The sequence below is a fragment of the Dendrobates tinctorius genome, unplaced genomic scaffold, assembly GCF_039654945.1.
Source record: "Dendrobates tinctorius isolate UK_male_01 unplaced genomic scaffold, ASM3965494v1 ptg000089l, whole genome shotgun sequence".
NCBI classification, from domain to species: Eukaryota; Metazoa; Chordata; class Amphibia; order Anura; family Dendrobatidae; genus Dendrobates; species Dendrobates tinctorius.
The window spans coordinates 5,746,409-5,764,217 of NW_027361757.1; the positions used below are offsets into that span (position 1 = coordinate 5,746,409).

The following is a 17,809-nucleotide window of genomic DNA, read 5'->3' on the forward strand; positions in this document are numbered from 1 at the left end:
CTTCACGTAACAGGTACCAGCCGGCAAACAACCACAACCTGTTAGCGTCACAGGTCACGGTGGTGTGAACCACTGCTTGCAACATGTGTAGTGTCCTCCATGATGGACGCCACTAACCAGCCTAACAAATGGTGCTGGAAAGCGCACAAACGGCGCACAGCGCTACTGTAGCAGACGCTGCAGTAGCAGTGGCCAAGAAGGCCTATACTGGCCAACGCTCTAGGCACTAGCGGTAGATGTGTAGCAACACTGCGATGCTATGCAGTGCTAGAGCTAATGTGCTGACTCTAATTCCTAACCCTAATTGATATGTAATATCCAAAGAGGGGGGAATTATAATACGTTAGTCACCAGGTTCATTCAACTAACATCATATATGCACTAAATACATTAGCCTCAGAGTCTATCTTAGCGCATGGTGGGGCAGCCATGCAAACTTTTTATAGCCGTGCCCTTCCAGGACCTTCCTGATCCTCCTGATGGACCAATCAAAACTGGAGAAGGACCTGAGCATGTGACTCCTGATCCCCAATGGGAGATCGTCTCATGAGCATGCTCAGTGGACTGAAGGAAAGACTTAGACTCTGGAATCTTTTGCGGCTGGCCAGGCTGCATTGCCATAACTGGACCAGAGGTGGCAGCAGCAACTGAACCCACAATGCTGGTGTGGACAGAACGCCGGGATCGTGGAGTCTGCTCAGCAGACTTCATTGTGGCCGGAGAGGAATGAGAGACCGCTGATGGCAAAGCTCTGGATTTCTGCTGTGCAGCGCCTGGAACCCAACGCCTAACATTACCCGCCTCGCTGCGCTTAAATGCTGCTATAAGGAGCGGGGTGTGGATATTCTCCACTGGCTCCCAGGTTTGAGACTCAGGACCATGACCCTTCCAGTCCACCAAATAAAATTTTTTGCCATGCACCACCCTGCATCCCACGATGGCATTGACCTCGAACTCGTCCGAAGACAGGTCGGATATCCTGGCAGATGACTTGGAAAACCGTGACAAGTGGGCAGGCTTAAGGAGGGACACAGGAAAGGTGTCAGAAATGGCCAAGTGGGAAGAAAGAGCCAGGCGATAGACCACAGGGTTGACCTGCTCCAGGCCCTTGAAGGGGCCAATGTATAGCGGTTAAAACTTGGTGGACTCGGCCCGCAGCCTGATATTTCAGGCAGAGAGCCACACCAAGTCGCCAGGGGCAAAAGTGGGAGCGGGACGCCGATACGTGTCAGCGGACACCCTCATTGTCTCCTTAGAGGACGGGATGGCATCCTGAGTGTGATCCCAAACCTTTTATAGCCATGCCCTTCCGGGACCTTCCTGATCCTCCTGATGGACCAATCAGAACTGGAGAAGGACCTGAGCATGTGACTCCCGATCCCCAATGGGAGATCGTCTCATGAGCATGCTCAGTGGACTGAAGGAAAGACTTAGACTCTGGAGTCTTTTGCTGCTACCCAGGCTGCATTGCCATAACTGGACAAGAGGTGACAGCAGCAACTGAACCCACAATGCTGGTGTGGACAGAACGCCGGGATCGTGGAGTCTGCTGAGCAGGCTCCACTTTGGCCGGAGGAGAATGGGAGACCGCCGATGGCAAGGCTCGGGATTCCTGCTGTGTAGCGCCCAGAACCTGACGCCTAACAAAGAGGCTAAGTGGGGGCTCATACTGTATATTTGTAGCTATGTAGATGCTCATACTGTATATAGGAGGCTATGTGGGTTCTCATGCTATATATATATAGGAGACTATGTGTTGACTCATACTGTGTATAGGAGGGTATATGGGAAGCAACAAAAAAAGAGGTCTATAGGAGCGCTAAAGGAGAGGCAGAAACCAGAAAAAAAGGGTATAAAACTCAGCTTTTATTCTTCCTCCAATACCCACAACGTGTTTCTATGGTCACAGCCGCCTTCCTCAGGTCTTCCACCTGAGGAAGACGGCTGTGACCGTAGAAACGCGTTGTGGGTATTGGAGGAAGAATAGAAGCTGAGTTTTATACCCTTTTTTCTGGTTTCTGCCTCTCATTTAGCGCTCCTATAGACCGCTTTTTTTGTTGCTTCACATTGATTTTTCCTCTCTGAGGATTAGCGGCAGGAGCACCTTGGAGGGCAGTTGTTTGTGGGAGAACCTGCGTTTGCTGGGCGGTGCTGGGAAGCTTCGGGACCCTTGGTGTTCACTTACGACTGGGATCGGTCTCAACATCACGTCCGGAAGCCGGTGAGAGATGGACTGACCAGGAGAGCGGAGGTTGCTGACAGCCACGTGCAGTGCCCTTCTGAGTTGCGAGGACACGCTCCCCAACTACCATTCATGTTCACACTGTGGTTGTGCAGGGTGGCACAACCCTGTAAGGTGAGCACCCTGTCGATTCAGTTAGGGAATTTAATTTTAACACAGGTACACTCATTGCGCCTCTCTTTGCATCTTATTTTTCATAGGAGGGTATATGGGGCTCATACTGTATATAGTAGGCTATGTGGGGGCTCATATTGTATATAGGAGGCTATGTGGGGGCTCACACTGTATATAGGAGGCTATATGGGGGCACATACTGTATAAAGGCAGCTATGTGAGGGCTTATACTGTATATAGGAGGCTAAGTGGGGGCTCATACTATATATACGCAGCTATGTGAGTGCTCATACTGTATATAGGAGGCTATGTGCGAGCTTATACTGTGTATAGGAGGCTATATGGGTGCTCATACTGTATATAGTAGGCTATGTGGGGGCTCATTCTTTATATAGAAGGCTATGTGGTAGCTCATACTGTACACACGTGGTCAAAATTGTTGCTACCCCTCGCTTAATGACAGAAAAACCTACAATGGTCACAGAATAACTTGAATGTGACAAAAGTAATAATAAATCAAAAATCTATGAAAATGAACAAATGAAAGTCAGACATTGCTTTTCGACCATGCTTCCACAGAATTTTTAAAAAAATATAACTCATGAAATAGGCCTGGACAGAAATGATGGTACCTCTGAAAATAATGTGACAAAAGGGACATGTTAAATCAAGGTGTGTACACTAATTAGCATCACAGGTGTCTACAATCTTGGAATCAGTGAGTGGGCCTGTATAGAGGGCTACAGATACTCACTGTGCTGTTTGGTGACATGATGTGTATCACACTCAACACGGACCAGAGGAAGTGAAGGATAGCGTTGTCTCAGGAGATTAGAAATAAAATTATAGACAAACATGTTAAAGGTAAAAGTTATAAGACCATCTCCAAGCAGCTTGAAGTTCCTGTGACTACAGTTGCACATATTATTCAAAAATTTAAGCTCCATGTGATGGTAGCCAACCTCCCTGGACGTGCCCACAAGAGGATAATTGATGACAAATCAAAGAGACGGATAATACAAATGGTAAAAAAAGAGCTCAGAAAAACTTCTAAAGAGATTAAAGGTGAACTTTAAGCTCAAGGAACATCAGTGTCAGATCGCACCATCCGTCATTGTATGAGCCAAAGTGGACTTCATGGGAGACAACCAAGGATGACACCATTGTTGAAAAAAAAATCATAAAAAAGCTAGACTGGAATTTGCCACACTACATGTTGACAAGCCACAAAGTTTCTGGGAGAATGTGCTATGGACAGATGAGACAAAAATAGAACTTTTTGGCAAGGCACATCAGCTTTATGTTCACAGAGAGAAAAATGAAGCAAAGGAAGAAAAGAACACTGTCTTTACTGTGAAACATGGAGGAGACTCTATAATGTTCTGGGGCTGCGATGCTGCATCTGGCACAGGGTGTCTAGAATCTGTGGAGGGTACAATGAAACCTCAAGACTATCAAGGGATTCTAGAGAGAAATGTGCTGCCCAGTGTCAGAAAGCTTGGTCTCAGTCAGAGGTCATGGGTCTTGCAACAGGATAATGTCCCAAAACACACAGCTAAAAACACCCAAGAATGGTTAAGAGGAAAAAAATGGGCTATTCTGAAGTGGCCTTCTATGAGCCCTGACCTAAATCCTATTGAGCATCTTTGGAAAGAGCTGAAACATGCCATCTGGAAAAAGCAACCTTCAAACACAAGACAACTGGAGCTGTTTGCTCTTGAGGAGTAGGCCAAAATATCTGTCAAGAGATGCAGACGTCTCATTGACAGTTAAAGGAATCATTTGATTGCAGTGATTGCCTCAAAAGGTTGTGCAGCAAAATATTAAGTTAAGGGTATCATCATTTCTGTCCAGGCCTATTTCATGAGTTTTATTTTATTTTTTTAATTCTGTGGAAGCATCGTTAAAAAGTAATGTCTGACTTTCATTTGTTCATTTTCATATATTTTTTATTTATTAATACTTTTGTCAGATTCAAGTTATTTCTGTCATCATTGTGGGTTTTCTGTCATTAAACAAGTGGTACCAACAAGTTTAACCACGTGTGTACATAGGAGGCTATGTGGGGGCTCATACTGTATATAGATATAGAAGGCTATGTGAGGGCTCATACTGTATTTAGGAGGCTATATGGGGGCTCATACTGTATAAAGACAACTGTGTGAGGACTCATACTGTATATAGGAGGTTAAGTGGAGGCTCATACTGTATATACGCAGCTATGTGGGTGCTCATACTGTATATAGGAGGCTATGAGGGGGCTCATGCTATGTATATAGGAGGCTATGTGGGGGCTCATACTGTGTATATAGGAAGCTATGTGAGGGCTCATACTGTGCATATAGGAAGCTATGTTTGGGCTCATACTGTGTATATAGGAGGCTATGTGGGAGCTCATACTGTATATACGCAGCTATGTGGGTGCTCATACTGTATAAAGTGGGCTATGTGGGGGCTTATGCTATGTATAGGAGGCTATATAGAAGGCTATGTGGGGCATCATACTGTGTATATAGGAGGCTATGTGTGGACTCATACAGTGTATATAGGAGGCTATGTGGGGGCTCATACTGTGTATATAGGAAGTTATGTGAGGGCTCATACTGTGCATATAGAAAGCTATGTGGGGGCTCATATTGTGTATATAGGATGCTATGTGGCAGCTCATACTTTGTATAGGAGGCTATGTGGGGCTCATACTGTGTGTATAGGAGGTTATGTGTGGGCTCATACTGTGGATAGGAGGCTATGTGTGGCTCATACTGTGTGTATAGGTGGTTATGTGTGGGCTCATACTGTGTATATAGGAGGCTATGTGGGGGATCATACTGTACATAGGCAGCTATGTGCAGGCTCATACTGTATATAGGGTGCTATGTAGGGCCTCATACTGTACAGTGGGTACGGAAAGTATTCAGACCCCTTTACATTTTTCACTCTTTGTTTCATTTCAGCCATTTGGTAAAATAAAAAAAAAGCTATTTTTATATATTTTTTGCAAATTTATTAAAAAAGAAAACTGAAATATCACATGGTCATTAGTATTCTGACCCTTTGCTCAGTATTGAGTAGAAGCACCCTTTTGAGCTAGTACAGCCATGAGTCTTCTTGGGAATGATGCAACATGTTTTTCACACCTGGAGTTGGGGATTCTCTGCCATTCTTCCTTGCAGATCCTCTCCAGTTCCATCAGGTTGGATGATGTATGTTGGTGGACAGCCCTTTTCAGGTCTCTCCAGAGATGGTCATACTGTAAATACACAGCTATGTGGGTGCTCATGCTGTATATAGGAGGCTATGTGGGGGCTCATGCTATGTATAGGAGGCTATATAGAAGGCAATGTGGGGCACCATACCGTGTATATAGGAGGCTATGTGTGGACTCATACGGTGTATATAGGAGGCTTTGTGGGGGCTCATACTGTGTATATAGGAAGTTATGTGAGGGCTCATACTGTATATAGGAGGCTATGTGGCGCTCATACTGTGTGTATAGGAGGTTATATGTGGGCTCATACTGTGTATAGGAGGTTATGTAGGGCTCATCCTGTGTGTATAGGAGGTTGTGTGTGGGCTCATACTGTGTATATAGGAGGCTATGTGGGGGCTCATACTGTATATACGCAGCTATGTGAAGGCTCATACTGTATATAGGGTGCTATGTAGGGCCTCATACTGTACAGTGGGTATGGAAAGTATTCAGACCCCTTTAAATTTTTCACTCTTTGTTTCATTGCAGACATTTGGCAAAATAAAAAGAGGCTATTTGGGGTTCACACTGTGTATATAGGAAGTTATGCGGGGGCTCAAATTGTGTATATAGGAGGCTATGCGGGGACTCGTACTGTAAATAGCAGGCTGTATGGTACTGTACATAGGCAGAATTTCTTATTAATGTACACTCTGCACCCCATCTCGACTGAAAAAAACAGAAAGGTAGAAATTTTTGCAAATTTATTAAAAAAGAAAAACTGAAATCTCACATGGTCATAAGTATTCAGACCCTTTGCTCAGTTTTGAGTAGAAGCACCCTTTTGAGCTAGTACAGCCATGAGTCTTCTTGGGATTGATACAAATTTTTCACACCTGGAGTTGTGATTCTCCGCCATTCTTCCTTGCAGATCCTCTCCAGTTCCGTCAGGTTGGATGGTGTATGTTGGTGGACAGCCCTTTTCAGGTCTCTCCAGAGATGGTTAATTGGATTTAGGTCCGGGCTCAGGCTGAGCCAGTCAAGAATGGTCACAGAGCTGTTCTGAATCCACTCCTTTGCTATTTTAGCTGTGTGCTTAGGGTCATTGTCTTGTTAGAAGGTGAACCTTTGGCCAAGTCTGAGGTCCAGAGCACTCTGGAAGAGGTTTTGATCCAGGATATCTCTGTATTTGGCCGCATTCATTTCTCCTTCAATTGCAACCAGTCGCGTTCTGTCCCTGCAGCTGAAAACCACCCTCATAGCATGATGCTGCCACCACCATGTTTCACTGTTGGAATTGTATTGGGCAGGTGATGAGCAGTGCCTGGTTTTCTCTACACATACCACTTAGAATTACCACCAAAAAGTTCTATTTTCAGCTCATCAGACTAGAGAATCTTATTTCTCATAGTCTGTTAGTCCTTCATGTGTTTTTTTTAGCAAACTCTATGCGGGCTTTCATATGTCTGGCACTGAGGAGAGGCTTCCGTCGGGCCACTCTGCCATAAAGACCTGACTGGTGGAGGGCTGCAGTGATAGTTGACTTTGTGGAACTTTCTCCCATCTCCCTACTGCATCTGTGGAGCTCAGCCACAGTGATGTTGGAGTTCTTTTTTACTTCTCTCACCAAGGCTATTCTCCCACGATTGCTCAGTTTGGCTGGATGACCAGGTCTCGGAAGACTTCTGGTGGTCCCAAACTTCTTCCATTTAAGGATTATGGAGGCCACTGTGCTCTTAGCAATCTTTAATACTGCAGAAATTCTTTCGTAACCTTGGCCAGATCTGTGCCTTGCCACAATTCTGTCTCTGAGCTCCTTGACCAGTTCCTTTGACCTCATGATTCTCATTTGGTCTGACATGCACTGTGAGCTGTGAGGTCTTATATAGACAGGTGTGGGCCTTTACAAAACAAGTCCTATCAGTTTATTTAAATACAGTTGGACTCCAATGAAGGAGTAGAACCATCTCAAGTAGGATCACAAGGAAATGGACAGTATGTGACTTAAATATGAGTGTCTGAGCAAAGGGTCTGAATACTTATGACCATGTGATATTTCAGTATTTCCTTTTTAATAAATTTGCAAAAATTTCTACATTTCTGCTTTTTTCAGTCAAGATGGGGTGCAGAGTGTACATTAATGAGAAAAAAAATGAACTTTTTTGAATTTACCAAATGGCTGCAATGAACTGTATATAAGCAGATATGTGGGTGCCCGTACTCTATATAGGAGACTATGTGGGGGCTCATACTCTGTATATAGGAGGCTATGTGTGAGCTTATATTGTGTATAGGAGGCTATGTAGGGCTCATAATGTGTATATATGAGGCTGTACGGGGCTCATACTGTGTATAGGAGGCTATATAGAGGTTCATACTGGATATAGGTAGCTATGTGCGGGCTCATACTGTATAAAGGAGGCTATCTGGGGGCTTATACTGTATATAGGAGGCTATGTGGGGGCTCATACAGTTTTTGTAGGAGGCTATGTGTGGGCTCATACTGTGTTTATTGAAGGCTATGTGCGGGCTCATACTGTGTATATAGGAGGCTATGTCGAGGTTCATACTGTGTATATAGGAAGCCAAGTGGTAGCACATACTGTGTATAGGAAGCTATGTGGGGGCTCATACGGTATAGGAGGCTATGTGGGAGCTAGCTCTAAGATGGACTGTGGGAAACATGTGCCTAATATATTTAATGTATAATGTTTGTGATGGCTGGCAGCCAAATGCTGTAGTGACAGATATAGATAAAGTTTGGGATTTACCCATAGTGGGAGGAACAAGCTCCAGTAAAAAGGGACTGCTTCCTGGTAGTTAGTCACATAGGGAAGTACAGTACAGTAACCAAGATCAAATTCAAGTTGCAGTGGGAAGCCTTACTGGAATCCCTTGCAAACATTTCTGTAGCGTCCAGAGCTCAAGCCTCAGTACAGGTACTCCGAAGAGTGCATTATCCTCTGATATACAGGGGACAATGGATGTGGTACAGTGAGAAGGGAAGGTAACGAATCCTGGGTGTACTGTGGGACTGGATGGGAAATCCCTGGGGCTGACAGGAACTTTAAATATAGGGATTAGTCCAGGAAAAACGAACAGTAAAGCTGAAGACGTACTGAACTAAGAAAACAAGAACTAAGAAGTGTGGTGCCTGAAACTGCGTGTTACAACCTGATGAACTTGAACTGCTTATTAAACTTTTGCGTGTTGAAATGAAATGCGTGTCCCCTGAGTAATCTCCGGCGGCCCCTGAAGATGGAGGCCTGGAGACAATGGAGGACTACGGCCTACAAATGAGTGTGATGCACTCCACACTTGGTAGCACATTGGAATTGGGAAACGATTTTCCTGTAAAGAGCTGAGGCGTTATGGAGCTACCAACTTTAGTCACTTTACCCAAATACATGGTCTGATCATACCACATCTCCTGGGCAGACGAGGTAGCAAAATAGTGTATAGATAGCATATCATTGGATCACAGCTTATTGAAAAACAGGCGGTGAAATGTTTTACCTCACAGAAAGCAGCAGCTGCTATCCCGTGCTGTAATGTCTGTATACTCCTTTGCTTTCCCCTCCCCTGCCCAGGAGCTGTGGTATGATCAGATCATGTCCCTGTACGGTCAGACACAGCCATTACACAGTACACAGCTGGGACACATTTATAATATTATCTCAGCACAGAACATTTTTTAACACATTCAATTGTGGATATCATTATTATTCAAAGATCTATTGATTAAAATTTACTTTGTGGAAAAACCCCTTTAACCCCTTTCCAACAGTGAGCCCACATCTTTCACAGCACATGACAGCTGTTTTTAACAGCTGACTGTGCCTGTAACAGCATCGGGTGGAATATCGATCCACCCGTGGATATTTACCCGTTAAATGCCGCTGTCAAACTATGATAGCAATCGTGGCGAAAATCCGCCCACTGTTGACCCACATCGTGTGATCACAGGTCACCAGTGGGTGACCTCTATGGTTGTCAGTTCCGGATTGCTATGAGCACTGCCTTGTGGTTGGTGCTCATAGCAAGTCAGCAATTCTGCTACATACAGCTCTGGCAAAAATTAAGAGATCACCACATCAAAACCTTGTCATGGGCAGCCCATTCTCCAGACCTGAACCCCATTGAAAACCTCTGGAATGTAATGAAGAGGATGATGGATAGTCACAAGCCATTAAACAAAGAAGAACTGCTTATATTTTTTGCGTCAGGAGTAGTGTGAAAGACTGGTGGAAAGCATGCCAAGACGCATGAAAGCTGGTTTTAAAAATCATGGTTATTCCAGAAAATATTGATTTCTGAACTCTTCCTGAGTTAAAACATTAGTATTGATGTTTCTCAATGATTATGAACTTGTTTTCTTTGCATTATTTGAGGTCTGAAAGCACTGTTGTTGTTTATTTAAATTTTGACCATTTCTCCTTTTCAGAAAAAAAAACAAAATTTATTGCTTGGAAATTCGGAGACATGTTGTCAGAAGTTTGTAGACTAAAAGAACAATTTACATTTTACTCAAAAATATACCTATAAAGAGAAAAATCAGACAAACTGAACATTTGGAAGTGGTTTCTAAATTTTTCCCAGAGCTGTACAGGTGATATGATCATCACCTGTATGTAACAGAACCGACCGGATTGTGGCAGCTTCTAGTTTCCCATGGAGACTATTGAAACATGCCAAACGTGAAAAAAAGTTTTTAAAAATATAAATAAATAAAAAAAATTAAAAGTTCAAATCACCCCCTTTTCGCCCCATTCAGAATAAAACAATAAAAACAATCAAACATGCACATATTTGGTATAGCCGCATTCAGAATTGCCCGATCTATCAATAAAAAAAAATTAATCTGATCACTAAACGGCGTAGCGAGAAAAAAGTCAAAATGCTAGAATTACGTTTTTTTTGGTCGCTGCGACACTGCATTAAAATGCAATAAGGGGCGATCAAAAAATCGTATCTGCACCAAAATGGTATCACTAAAAACGACAGCTCGGCACACAAAAAATAAGCCTTCACCCAACCTGAAATCATGAAAAATGGAGACGCTACAGGTATCAGAAAATGGCGTTTGTTTGTTTGTTTTTTTTTAACAAAATTTGGAAAATGTTTTCACCACTTAGAAAAAAAAGAACCTGGACATATTCGGTGTCTATGAACTTGTAATGACCTGGAGAATCATATTGTCAGGTCAGTTTTAGCATTTGGTGAACCTAGTAAAAATACAAAACAAAAAACCTGTGTGGGACTGCACTTTTTTTGCAATTTCACTGCACGTGGAATTTTTTTCCTGTTCTCGAGTACACAACATGGTAAAACCAATGGCATCATTCAAAAGTACAACTCGTCTCTCAAAAAACAAGCCCTTTTTTGGCCAAAAAATAAAAAAGTTATGGCTCTGGGAAGAAGGGGAGCAAAAAATGAAAATGCAAAACCAAAAATACCTCTGGTTGTTAAGGGGTTAAAGGGAACCTGTAACCATGAAAACACAGTTCAGTCTTCAGGCACCATGTGATAGATCATGAGGAGCTGAGTAGACTGATATATAGTTTTGTGAGAAAAGATTCAGTGTAACCTGTTTTTTCATCATTAAATCCTCTGCTCTTTCTGGGGAAGAGATACATAGATAGGTAGCTGTCAGTCACTGATAGGACCGCCCACAGGACCGAAATCCCCAGACAGAGGAGAGGTTTAAATGATGAAAAAACAGGTTAGGCTAGTTTCATACTAGCATATGGCCGAGGTGCGGAGGGCTGCGGGCTTCCTCCGTGAAGCTCCGCCCCCGGCCGCACCTCCTCAGGTCAGCTCCACCTCTGTCGGCATGCGGCCTGCGTACCCTATATTTAAAAGTAGGTACGCAGGCCATGCCGATGAATGCAGATGCCTCCACATGCGTCTTTTTGACGGTGCAGCGACTGCGCCAAACGAAGCATGTTGCATTTTGGTGCGCTCGCCGCACCGTCAAAAAGATGCATGCGGAGGCATCTGCATTCATCGGCATGGCCTGCGTACCTAATTCTAAATATAGGGTACACAGGCCGCATGCTGACAGAGGTGGAGCTGACCTCTGGGTTATGTGGCCCTCTCCAGGGCTCAGCACCCTTAACCACCCATCTTTCCCATACAAGGCTTTAATTACAAGATACGCCTGGTATCATTTTTACTCCCCTTCACATGTGGATGATTTGAAACATGGAGAGATAGGTTAGGTTACATCCGGGTTAAAAGGTCACCTTCACGTCGCTGGGTGTCTTTTGTGCTCTTTAATCAAAAAATGCTAAGCAAGAACCTTAAGTTTTTAACGTTTACAGCAATATTGCATTATTGGCATTCATGTATTAATTTATCGCAGTGTGCACTGTATATATATATATATACTCGTATATTGGCCACATAGCGTATTTGTACACATGTGCATTAATTCAATACTAAAGGTGTGCGGGTCCTATTTTTTTTCCCTTTTTTTTCATTTTACATGTTTGTGTGTAAAACTCTGTATCAATCTGTTCAGCTGTCACGGCTCTGTAACATGGTGCATGCAGATTAGATTGCATTTTCATGGTGATAGGTTCCTTTTAAACTTCCCACCTTCATTTGAATGCATTAAAAAAATTCATGCAGACATTGTAAAAAGTCCTAGAAAACGCAGACACATTCGTACAACTCAACTTATTTTTAGTCTCATACAAAAAGTAAAGTAACTACAGCATTGTTTGTTTTTCCATACTTACTTGATAATTTATTCACAGGATATTTAGGAGAATTTTGTGAGGGAGCCCATGGAGTTTTTGGGGTACTAAAATCACTGGTTTCTGCTTTTTGTGTAAGCCCTGGAGATTTCCCTGCAAAAATGACAAAAAATGTAATATTATCCACATTTGGAGGATACAGAACTGAAGAGCAATGAATACTCACTGCTCTCTGCAATGAACAGTCCCAGCGAGTATTCCTGCAGCTGTGCTCTGCTTGTGAGCATCGCATAACGTCCCTGCCATGCGCTGCTTACAAGTATAAATCAGTTGCTGTCACCGGAGCAGGACACTGCGAGGGAGCAGAGGAAGGTAAGTGTTATGTTTGTTTTTTATCTTTTCTGATGGGGCTATGCATACCAGGAACCAGATGGGGCCATGCATACCAGGACCAGGATGGGGCCAATCATACCAAGATAAGGATGGGACCATGCATACCTGGACTGTGATGGGGCTATGCATACCAGGACCAGGATGAGGCCAATCATACCAGGATAAGGATGGGACCATGCATTCCAGGACTGGGATGGGGCCAATCATACCAAGATAAGGACTGGGATGGGGCCCTGCATACCAGGACAAGATGGGGGCTTTGCATATTAGGCCGAGATGGGGACCCTGCATACCAGCATAGGGATGGGGTCATGCATACTAGGATGAGATGGGGGGCCCTGCATACCAGGATGAGGATGGAGCCATGCCTGCCAGGATAGGGATGAGGGTGATCAATCCTGGCTGGAAAGGAATGAGGGATCCATGCATACCAGGATAGGCATGAGGGGGGCCATGCATACCAGGGTAGGGATGAGGGGGCCATGTGTATCAGGATGGGAGATATTACATACAGAATTGACCACATTTTTTGCTTCAATTTTTTTTCCTACCTTCCTCCTCTAAAACCTAGGTACATCTTATGGTCCAGTGCATCTTATAGACCAAAAAATACAGTAGTTATAATTTTCCAGTGCTTCTCCTTACACTTTATGTCAGTGATAGCAGTGATAGTGCACATATATTTCTTTTTCACAGTTGCTGCATTTATCCTTCCTATCTGGAAAGCCTTTTCTCTTTAGTGGGTTGTCTCATTTTGACTTGAGGAGCACATCATTCCCTGTTTACTGCTTGTTGAGGTGATTGATAGTTCAGACCAATAGATTGGAGGAGTGTAGTGGCATCAAAATTTAACATAATCCTGCAATTTGGTCAGCTTCAAAGCAGCGCTTCCAGCGATTACGTATGTAATCAATACCTCAAGCCTTATTTCTATTATTATACTGCCTATTGGATAGTATATGTAAAAAGTTTGCAGCACGAAGTGCTATGGGCAGCTATTTTACACTGCGTCAATAAGTATAAATTGTGAACACAGGCCAAGTTGTAGTAGTTGGAAGAGCCACAGACAAAAGGGCTAGATTGGAGAATCTTCAACTATTAGTTCAATGGTTTTTACATTCATATGCCATATGTGTGACCAGATTAATTTATATTTCATTGTGGTTTTAACAACCTTCACAATATTACACCCAATTTTCAAGTACAGTAAGCAAAAGTTGCACAGGTTTATCCAGAGCAAGAGCCATATGTCAGCGCTTCATCTTATTACCGTACCTGGGCAGGGTGCCATCTTGCAGACTTGGATTGTTTCAGGCTTGTCGCCATCACATTGACCTATAACATTATCACTTGCTTTGCACACAACTTGGCGCTGCTGGATGCCCTCACCGCAACTTGATGAGCACTGTGAAATGCAAGAAGTTAACATCAATCAAGAAAGTACACAGCTTTTAGAAGTGTAGAGATTTCCTTCAGAGAACGCAGGATGTACTGTATCTTCCAAGTGCCTGGTTTCTTAAAAACAGACAACAGATGCACCACAACCTCCCATGAGCCTCATAAATAAATACAAAAATATATAAATTAAAAGCACATGTTGAGCAGCGTGGGCTGCATGTATACTTTGTTTTTGCCAAAATTGTTTTCTGAACTAAATATTTACTTCCATGTACTTACAGTATATAGTATGCATTGAAGCTGCTTTTACGTCAGAGAGGAAATTACACATCTGTAGTTGTCTTACGGATAACAATGAGTTCATAGAAATTAACATAAAATATTTGATGATTTTTTACTATGTATGTGATCAATGATAAAACAATAAGAACCTTCCTAAAAGCGGAGAGGGCATAGTGCTTTACTAGGGTAACTGCCTGAAAGGGTTTGTCCGGGAATAGAAAAAAAAAAAAGAAAGAAAATGACATTACTAAATTACACTTGTTTAGTCTAGGGAGATAATCATTATATGGCACCACTATGACCCCTATCTTGTTACACCGACAGAAACCAGTGCTAGAATGGTGCTCGGGAGCACATGCATTCTTCATGTATCAGTAGATGTGCCTCCAGTGGGTATTCTCATCTGATACTGGGGTTCTGACTGCTGTAACCTAGAGATAACAATATAATCTATACTATGGTTCAGGGCTGCCACTATGAATTTTGAGGCCTCATACTGGCAACATTTTCGGGCCCCCTTGATACTCTGCCCAGTGTCCACCCCAGCTCCGCCTCCACCCTTTGAACCTTCCACAGTCCAACAGCCCACTCTTGGAAAAACTCAACTTCTCCACCACGTTCACATCAATCAGATAGTATCAGTTGCACAAACACCAGATCACATTCATAACCAGCAGCTTTTGTTCTGGCCAAAATAATATTTTAGCCGCCACCACAACACGGTAGACTCTTTTGGCCGGGTCCTACTCTATGCTAACCTATTAAATATATATATATTTTTATGTATTTTTGTTTAAGGGAATGAGTCACATACATTTTTTAAATGACTATTAATACCACATACAAGGGACAAATACCATCACACCATGACTAGACCATATATTACCACCACATAGTGACCAAATAATACCACACACGGAACAAATACCGAACATCATGACCAGATCACATATTACCACCACATAGTAGCTTAATGCTACAATACTGATCATAAATAAAAAAACCCACAATACTAGGTGCCATTATACACAGGAGCTCTGTATGTACTGTCAGTGTACAGGTAATACAGTGATCATCAAGTGATATTATACACAGGATCTATTTATACAGTGTGAATGTACAGGTAATACAGTGATCACCAGTGACATTATACATAGGAGCTCTGTATATAGTGTCAGTGTACAAATAATGCAGTGATCACCAGTGACATTATACACAGGGGCTCTGTAAATAGTGTCAGTATACAGGTAATACAGAGATAACCAGTGACATTATATACAGGAGCTCTGTATATAGTGTCAGTGTACAGGTAATACAATGATAACAAGTGACATTATACACAAGAGCTCTGTATATAGTGTCAGTGTACAGGTAATGCAGAGATCACCAGTGACATTATATATAGGAGCTCTGCATATAGTGTGAGTGTACAGGCAATGCAGTGATCACCAGTGACATTATACACAGGAGCTCTGTATATAGTGTCAGTGTACAGGTAATACAGTGATCAGTGACATTATACACAGGAGCTTTCTATATAGTGCAAGTGTACAGATAATGCAGTGATCACCAGTGACATTATATACAGGAGCTCTGTATATAGTGTATAGTGTACAGGTAATGCAGTGATCACCAGTGACATTATACACAGGAGCTCTGTATATAGTGTTAGTGTACAGGTAATACAGTGATCACCAGTGACATTATACACAGGAGCTTTCTATATAGTGTAAGTGTACAGATAATGCAGTGATCACCAGTGACATTATGCTCAGGAGCCCTGTATATAGTATAGAGCAGTGATGGCGAACCTATGGCACGCGTGCCAGAGAGGGAACGCAGAGCCCACTCTGCTGGCACGCGGCATCAACTCATCTACAAGTGTCCTTGCTCCAGAGCTGCTGCTTCCTGCCTCACATGGCAGTCAGCTCAGCGGCGGCTGTGCCAGTGAGAGGAAGCTGCCGGCGAGCATGGAGAGGTGAGAGGTGTGTCTGTGTGTGTGTGTAAGAGGTGTGCGTATATATATGTGTGTGTGTGTGAGTGTGTGTAATGATGGGGAGAGGGCAATGATGGGAGTGATGGAGAAAGCAATGATGGGGTGATGGGGAGAATGCAATGATGGGGGTGATGGGGGAGAGGGCAATGATGGGAGCGATGAAGAAAGGCAATGATGGGGGTGATGGGGAGATGGCATTGATGGGAGTGATGGAGAAGGCAATGATGGGGGTGATGGGGGAGAGGGAAATGATGGGAGTGATGGAGAAGGTAATGATGGGAGTGAGAGAGAAGGCAATGATGGGGGTGATGGAGGAGAAGGCAATGATAGGGGAGAGGGCAATGATGGGGTGGTAAGGAGGAAATGATGGAGGTGGTGGAATGGGCAATTTCTACATGAAGGGGATCAGAATGGGGCACATTTCTACATGAAGGGGATCATGATGGGGCACATTACTAAAAGAAGGGGACAATGATGGGGCATGTTACTACAAGAAGAGGACAATGATGAGGCATATTACTACAAGAAGGGGACAATGATGGGGCATATTTCAGGGTAGAATCTGCTTGCATTCCATACTAAAATCTATCTATCTATGTATCTATTCTGCATTTTTTCTCCTAAAGATCTATCCAACTGCTGTGCCTGGAAAGGGCAGTGTGAGTGGCTCAGTTTCAGTCTGTGATAAGCACGCATGAGCTTGAAACCCCCCTGCTGAACAGAAGACTGCAAAGGTAGGTTTCAAATCAATGAATTGTTTACATAATAGAATTGATCATCAGGGTTTAGGGATGGCAAGTACTTCACAGGGAAGAGAGCTGGCAGCTGCGGACTCTCCTGTGCAGCGCTTATGACGGTCAATGCTGAGTAGTTCACATTCACTTTGAATGAGGGCAGCGCTGCAGTACCTTGAGATGGCCACTGCACATTTTTCATCACACAAAATTGCCCTGGTGGCACTTCGTCATAAATAATTGGCTTTTAGTTTGGGCACTCGGTCTCAGAAATGATCGCCATCACTGGTATAGAGTGTATAGTGTCAGTGTACAGGTAACACACTGACTCACCAGTTACAGCCTTCATCTTTGCTTTTCTTTTTCACCTAGCGCAGACCGTTATCACTTCTTCCAGCCAGGACTGGTCTGTGCATAAAATAACACATAGTTACCTAGAGCCCCGCTTTCAGAGCACATTCCCCACTTTTTCCCTTTCTTCTACACTGCACATCTGAATATACCCACCATTAATATATAATTGGAAATTATGCAACCCACCATTAAAAAATATAAATTATAATCTGCCACTGTGCCCTTACTAACTATAAATAGCCACTTCATCATTTGCTCTCCCCACCCCCCACCTTCAATTCAATTGCTGTCTCCCATCCCTCATGCTCAATTCATCATTTTTCAGACCCCCTCACCCCCTACTTCATCATTTTCAGTCCCCTGTCCCCTCCCCCACTTCATCATTTGCAGCCCCCCTACCACCAC

The 17,809-nt window shown here is 43.3% G+C and overlaps 1 protein-coding gene across 1 annotated transcript in view; it reads right to left on the bottom strand.

Moving 5' to 3' along the window:
- Positions 1-17,809, bottom strand: part of ADAMTS14 (ADAM metallopeptidase with thrombospondin type 1 motif 14) — a 296,983-nt gene that overhangs the window by 14,401 nt on the left and 264,773 nt on the right. Inside the window, exons 20-22 of the mRNA XM_073585783.1 lie at positions 13,916-14,045; positions 12,290-12,400; positions 6,360-6,365 (exon numbers count right to left, since the gene is read on the bottom strand). Of these exons, the coding sequence (XP_073441884.1) occupies positions 6,360-6,365; positions 12,290-12,400; positions 13,916-14,045 (247 nt within the window). The remainder of the gene's footprint in view (positions 1-6,359; positions 6,366-12,289; positions 12,401-13,915; positions 14,046-17,809) is intronic.